This window comes from Leiobunum rupestre, chromosome 3 (genome assembly GCF_980474605.1).
Source record: "Leiobunum rupestre chromosome 3, qqLeiRupe1.1.hap1, whole genome shotgun sequence".
NCBI classification, from domain to species: Eukaryota; Metazoa; Arthropoda; class Arachnida; order Opiliones; family Sclerosomatidae; genus Leiobunum; species Leiobunum rupestre.
The window spans coordinates 35,387,551-35,395,195 of record NC_143386.1 but is presented as its reverse complement, the minus strand read 5'-3'; the positions used below and the strand labels follow the sequence as shown (position 1 = coordinate 35,395,195).

General features: G+C 40.1%; 2 protein-coding genes across 2 annotated transcripts; both read left to right on the top strand.

Annotated features, from left to right (window-relative positions):
- Positions 1 to 2,968: 2,968 nt before the first annotated feature.
- LOC149951597 (uncharacterized) lies at positions 2,969 to 5,329 on the top strand. The gene is made up of 4 exons (XM_090169605.1): positions 2,969 to 3,043; positions 3,122 to 3,226; positions 4,256 to 4,492; positions 4,568 to 5,329. Exons 1-4 carry the CDS (start codon positions 2,969 to 2,971, stop codon positions 5,327 to 5,329), a joined length of 1,179 nt encoding a protein of 392 aa, XP_090025731.1.
- Positions 5,330 to 6,951: 1,622 nt separating this feature from the next.
- LOC149951596 (uncharacterized) lies at positions 6,952 to 7,425 on the top strand. The gene has a single exon (XM_090169604.1). It carries the CDS (start codon positions 6,952 to 6,954, stop codon positions 7,423 to 7,425), a length of 474 nt encoding a protein of 157 aa, XP_090025730.1.
- The last annotated feature ends 220 nt before the right edge of the window (positions 7,426 to 7,645 follow it).

The window sequence follows — 7,645 nt, the reverse complement described above, 5'->3', positions numbered from 1 at the left end:
GGCAAGTAGAGCACACTTTTCGGAGCCTTTAGAGAAAACAATATCTTATTCTTGGACCATCTTTTTTAGGGTCGCTTCCTTCCTGTCGTATGGTTTTGTTCCGGCATTCCACGAGATGTAATTGATGTTCTGTGATGTCCACAGGTTTTGCTGATGAATCTTTTTGGTAGCAAATCTTCGCTATATGGTGTGGCGAGGGTGCATGACGATGCTTTGGGAATCCCCCCACAGTTGTAATTGATGCTTCCTTTATTATTTTAGATGATGTACCGTTTTCGTCGCATCCAATTAGATAATCTACATCTAGCACAACAGCTTTCATGGTTCTGCTATATTCCCAATTCAATGGTTTTATCTTACCCGATTGATTATTTAAAAAAAAAGTGCCTACATTATTCAAATGCTTTTCAGCATATTTTTTCAGTGCGTGAATTAATTTCCTTTGTGATTCACCTGTTAATGTTATTTAACAAATGTAGTTGATTAAGATACTCAACTTTATTCGATAGTCTGGAGCCGCATGAGCTCGACTGGTCACTTGAATTTCTCGTTCGTTTAGTTGTTAATTTAGTAAAATCTGTTGACGAACTTGTTTGAGTTTATGGTTGAGAAGATACGCTCTCAACGTAGCCAAGTGTGGGGACATTTTAGGATCGAAGACGGAATAATTCACTGCAAATATTGTGAGAGGTAAGTATTGTTAAGAAAGCATAATGACAAACAGAGGATATGTAGGCCGCTGGGCGACACTAGTTTTATCTCTCGTTTCCGTCGTTTTAAACGATTTACTATTTCACTGCACTCTGCGCGACGTTTTTTAGCTGCAATCAAAGAAGGATAGTAGAGGAAATAATAAGGCTAAATATTCAATGTGTCCATTAATTCGTTCGTAAATTCTTGGTGTTATTTGTTATTTACTTAAGATTCGTGTTGTGACGTTTAAACACAACCGTCGAATAACGTATCGAAGTGTTTATACGTTATAAAAAAATTAAATTTTAATTTAGTGGCAAGTATAAAATTGGAGGAAAATATCAAGGAACTAATTACCTTAAATGCCATTTAGAAATTAAACACCCGGCGATCTGTGTATTGTAAAGGTAAAAATTTGAATAATGTGTGCTCTGTAGACTATAACAGTTAATTATTGAAAGAATTGTTTTGTTACGAATAGCCCAGCTAAGTAGCCGTAAATTACGCCAGTGACTGCTTAATGCGTTGGGTTGTGGAAACGGATCAACCATTTTCTGTCGTAGAACATCCGACTTTTAAAGCCCTTCTTAAATCTATATGTGCCAAAAGTTCGGAAATTGCTGAATCAGTTCCGCAATCCGCCAAAGTTTTAAGGACGAAATTAATGACTTGCAACAAAGAGGAGTCGCTAAAAGCTTTGCACACGTGTAAGGTAAGTAAAATTGGATTGGAAATTACTAATTAACTATATGACGTGTAATTTAGCTAAAAAAGGAAATACCTTAAAATATAATAACACGACGTGTACAAGATTTTAAGCGACCTTCAATTCAGAGACAAAACAAACCGTAAATAAGTACTTATCGGCTATTAAAATTTCAGCCTGAAACATTTATATCTCGTGATTGCTGATCGACAAACCCAAATTGCTGATATTGCACGACAAGCTAATATCATATAAAAGCCGGTGGGGTTCATTAAAACAATCCGTGTACATAATAGATGATAAACGGTCGGGAGGGCGAAAAGTATATATAAGAACCAATTTATATACTGTCGCTTACTTGTTAATTTGAGCCGGCGGTGATCTTGAATTGAAAGTTACGCGATTATTTGAATTGCCACGTGGTGTTTTGACAATTGAATCGTAACGTTGCAAAAAATTGTGACGGCGGACGTTAGCTGAAAACTATTCGCCAGTCCCGAACAGTACACAGAACTGTCCAAAATCTAGAAGTGACGTCACTAAAAATTCCGAACAGTTCGGGATTTGACTCGCGAAGAGTCTTGTCACTAAGAGTTCTGCACAGTTCCGGATTTTATTTTGGAATAGTTTGGTCAAGAACCCATAGACGTACCAGTAGTACGTCTACGGGTTCTTGGTTTGGTCAAGAGCTAATAAAAATGGTTCAAGGTGAAAACTATTGGCCAGTCCGGAACTCATCGAACGGTTTCGGACAATCGAATAGCTTTCACAATAGCAAAAGGGGTACGGAGACCGATATACAAACGAATTTCAGAGAGTTCGACCTTGAGTTCCAGCCAGTACTTGCTCTCGAGCAGGTCCAGCTAGAACGGTTTATGTAACCTTACAGCTAGGAAGTTACTGCTAGAAATTCCACAATAGATATCCAATTCCATTTGTAAATTTGTTAATATCTTAATTATATCTGGGATAAACCGAAAAATAATTATCTATTCTTCTACATGTAGTTCTACATGAAAACTAATAACTATAAATAAAGAGACTGAAATTAGAACTTCACCTAAATTCCGTGACAAATTTCAAATATATATTTGATTTCTAGGCTTTTGAGGGGCAAATTTATTTCACAATTGATGGCCTGACATCTGCCAGCAGAATACCATTTTTAGGTGTCACTGGACGCTGGATACACGAAAATTTCCAGGTTCACGACAAGTTAATGGGTTTCTTACATTTTCCTGATTGACATAACGGGAAAAACATTTGCGACGCATTTGTATCATTAGTACACAGTTACGATGCTAGGGTTAGTAATCTCTCTCGAACCCTGAGTTTAATCCCATATTCAATTTACCTTCTAAGATTTAAAAAAACATTTTATAGATGCTTTTCATTACAATGGACAATGCGTCGAACAATGACACATTCAGCGACGAGCTTGAACAAATTAGTGGGGAATTAGGAATACGGTATAGTTCACAAACTCGATTTCGATGTTTTGCCCATGTTTTAAATTTGGCAGTTCAAGACCTGCTTAAACACTTTCAATCGGAACCGAATTTTGAAACGATGGAAGAATACATAGAGAATACTGGTGACTTATGGACACGTACCAACTGTAACATTGGAAATTCGGTAGCGAAGGTATTTTAAATAGTTCATAATAAAACCAAATATTATAAGAAAGTTTCTTTAAATTTAACTTAATCATGTCGTTTTCAGATCAGATCTGTTATAACCAAAATTAGATTATCGGGTATAAGAAAAGATCAGCTGTCACAACTTAACGTATCTTTTGGTATCAATGATATAAAAGTGGTGCTTGACGTAAGAACGCATTGGAACTCAACAAATGCCATGCTTTCAAGGGCAATATTTTGAAAAAAGTTATTGGATTTGTAACTTCTTTTTCGAAATAAACATTAGCGTAAGCCATAAATATTGTTATTTTCCTAGTCTTTGGGTTCGATTATGCAAAGTGACAAAGAATTACGTAAGTTTGCATTATCAGAAGCCAAATGGAAAACATTAGATGGACTTGTTAAAACTTAAATTACACCTTTTGCTTTTTATCTACCCTTTGATTAATTTTTTTATCACTCGCCCTTTTTTTGTATAAATAGTCACCGAATTCATTTATTCGTACTCAGTTTTGTTTCCGCTATCGACATGTAACTATATCTAGTTGCAAATAAACCGTTGTTGTTTTTACTTAACGTATGCCTCTTCAATTACTTGAGCTAAATAACCAGTCGAGTTTAAGATAGTCATCTGAGTTGTCGCCCCCTTTCCCTTTTGTAAAAAGTCATATCACAAAATTGGTGCCGAAACCCGGGATTGTAGAAACTTGTGGATTGCTGGGCAGCAGATACTTTCTTGGACAATGGCGCATCGACTGATCAGGATGCGAGGAACAATAAAGAGCGTAAGGAGCAGTCTAGTAAACACTCTGGAGGCGGAAGTAAAGAATCAACGGGCGGACGAAGCTTAAATTGAGAAACTGCTGAATCAAATTGGACAAAAGGAGCTGTTACTGGAGCAGTATGACAAGGAGATTCAAAACGCTATAATTAACTTTGAGGATCTGACCAGGAGATCGAGGACTCTCTTGCTTACATGGATCGGATCATTTAAGTAAAAACAGAAGCGCAGCAGAAACTCCGACAACTTCAAACTGTTCCTCTAGCTTCCAACGGCAGATGGACAGTTACCCAGACCATTAAACTTCCGAAGTTGAAACTTGAAAAATACAATGGTGAACCTACCAAATGGGCCAACCTTTGGAACCGATACAACATCTCTGTACACGGAAATGAAGGTATAAAAAATAAGTTGAAAACATTTACGTATCTGCAGCCTTATTTAGAAGGTCCGGCCTTGAGAGCTGTCATGGGGTTGCCGATATCCGAAAGCGCATATGATGAAGCTATCAGTATCCTGAAGAACAGGTTCGGCTGCGAAGATTTAATCATCGACGAACATATGAATAAACTTCTGGAGTTAGAAGTGGTGAAAAGTTCAAATGATGTCCTGGCATTGCGAAGATTCTACGATGCTCTTGAAGTGGAGATTCGAAGCCTAAAAACTCTGGGTGTTGGATCGGATACGTATGGTACTCTATTGCGAACCATTCTGAAAAAAATACTTCCACGCGATCTCATTTTGTAGTTCACCAGACAAAAGAAAGGGCAAGTCTTGTGGGATGTTATGGAGCTCGTGGACTATCTCAGAACGGAAGTTGAAAGTCGAGAACAAGCTAGTGCCTTCCTTGCCTTCGATTCGGGAGGCAATAGAGAAATTAATACAAGAAGATCGGAAGAGAAGAGTAGATCAAATCGACCATACCATAACTCGAGCCATCAGTCACAAAATCGTAAATCATCGGCAGCTGCTCTACAAGTCGGAGTTGAACCAAGTAATTGTACATTCTGCGAAAATTCATCTCACACTTCTGAGACCTGCGATTCCGTATCTCTGTCGAGGAAAAGAGAAATAATAAAGGAGCAACGGCGGTGCTACCTTTGCATGAACGCGTCACTTCGTGCACGCAACTTTCGATCAAAGCATTCTTCTTGCACGAACTGTGGCAAGAAGCACCATTCAGCCTTATGCGACCAGAGACTCAATGAACTTGGAGCCGAAGATGTTAAGAAAGATCAAGAGAACCTTTCAGAAGTAACTGATGCCTCTACCCTTTCTTCAATTATCCAAGAGACGAGAACAAACAAGGTCATATTACTTCAAACCGCTCAAGCAAGAATTCATGGTGGCAGCGGAGTATTTCGAAAATTTCGATGTCTAATTGATGGTGGAGCGCAACGTACCTTCATCAAGGAAGAACTTTCGCATCATTTGAAGTTACCTGTAGTTGGGGAGGAGACCTTGAAGATATTAAGTTTTGGAAATCCAGTCCCTGAGCACGTCAGATGACTAAGAGTGAAGGTCGTCCTGGGGAACTTACGAGACTCATCTCGAACCATTGAAGTAGAGGCCCTAGAGACGCCACACATTTGCAGTGCAGTCATTTCAGTACCGGAGCAGGGCTCTCTAGCGGAGCTGAGAAGACGTGGAATAGAATTGGCCGATGAGGTCGATGTTTCTAACAATAAAACTAACGATTCCGAACTTGGCTTTCTTATTGGTTCGGACAATCAATGGCGAATTACGACGGGGAGAATTCAACGTCTAGACGTGGCTCTCGTAGCGTCAGAAACGATATTCGGATGGTCCCTTAAAGGTCATTAACTGTCGCAGTGAATCCATTGGCTACCATGTCTGTGGGAGCCATGGAAATTCATACCGTATTGTCTAAACAAATTCAAGCGTTCTGGGAACTTGATTCTTTGGGGATTCAAGATGATGGAGTCAAGACGAATAATGGTGTGACCATCCTGGAGACAAGACGATAAACTTTAATGACCAGCGATACGAAGTTCGATTACCCTGGAACGAACATAAAAATAAACTTGGAAATAATTACTTCGTGGCCAAGAGAAGGACGGAAAACCTAATGAAATGACTGAGAAGCGATCCATTTCTTCTTGGACAATAACAAGATGTCATGCGAGAACAACAGCAGTCCGGAATAATCGAGGAGGTAACAGACGACGATTTGAATAAAACTAATCCCGTGTATTATCTCCCTCACCACGCAGTTGTTCGCATGGATAAAGACACTACCAAATTCCGAGTCGTATATGACGGTTCATCACACGAGCTTGAACATCTGTCGCTGAATCATGTCTATTTTCTGTGCCTAATCTCTATACTGATCTGCTGATGGAGCTCGGGAGATTTCGGAAATTCAAGGTCGCAATCACGGCCGATATAGAAAAGGCGTTCCTGATGATCTCGTTGGCTAACGATGACCGAGACGTCTCGCTGTTCGACTCCTGTGGTCTGACAATCCCTTTGACAAGAAGCTGAAAACGAATCGATTTACACGTGTTCCATTTGGAGTGACGTCAAGCCCGTTCCTGTTGTCGGCCGCAATCCAGTATCATTTGCGCCAACACGAATGAGAGAACTTAAAAGTTTGCCAATCTATCCGAGAAGGGTTATATGTCGACGATCTCCTTTCCGGAGGGTCTGAATTGGAGTCTGCGTATCAGACGTCACGAAAAATGAAAGGCTTAATGAGTTCAGCAGGAATGAATCTGAGGAAATGGCGGAGCAAATCAAGCGAGCTTTAAAAGAAATGGAACCGCGACAATTCGACTGACACTTGAAGTATCACCTTTACTAATAACACCAATTCTCCAAATGTTATTAAGGTCCTTAGTCTCACTTGACGACCTGATGAAGATGTCTTGACGTTCGACCTGAGCTCACTTATGGAATTCTTAGTCTCCAGAGTCCGTACAAATCGAGCTGTTCTTCAATGCGTAGCACGTATCTTCGATCCAATTGGATTTCTTTCCCCCTTCGTTATCAGGAAGAAGATCCTTTTCCAACAACTATGGCAATTTGGGATATCCTGGGATTCAAATCTTCCAGAAGATCTCTCAATCAAATTCGAGAAATGGACTGAAGAATTACCTTTATTGCATTAAATGCGAATACCTCGTCACTATTACTCTGGAGAGTCAGACTCTTCAATCGGTGAAAGTGGACCTAATGTATTTTGCGACGCAAGTGAAGCAGCATATGCGGCAGTAGCGTACATTCGCTACGTCGTAAAAAATGGTACATCATGGGTCACGTTGGTTGCTTCGAAGACAAGGGTTTCTCCGCTGAGAAGACTTCCCCTACCGCGTCTTGAACTCATGGCCGCAGTCCTTGGAGCCCGATTGGTGACGTATTTAAGACCGATTTTCTCTAATCTCTCACACATTCGTTTATGGACAGATTCCACCATAACTCTGTATTGGATCAAGGGTCCCGTGAATAAATGGAAACCCTTTGTTGGAAATCGAGTATCCGAGATACAGAACCTAACTGAACCGAGGGTGTGGAATCATGTCAAGGGAAAAGATAATCCCGCCGACTTTACCGACCAGAGGTATGAGAGTCGAGGAATTATTTAACAGTAAGATGTGGTGGGAAGGACCAACGAGGCTGAGCTTAGAAGAGAGCGCTTGGTCTACTGATAATACTACGCCGACCGTAGATCTCGATGTCACCGACGATCTCCAACCTAATGTATTTCAATTTAGCGTTTCAGTATCTCCAGAGCAGTGTATTGTTGTTGACCTGAACCGCTACAGTTCATTCTCCAAAGCTAAAAGAATAGCCTCCTGGGTTGTC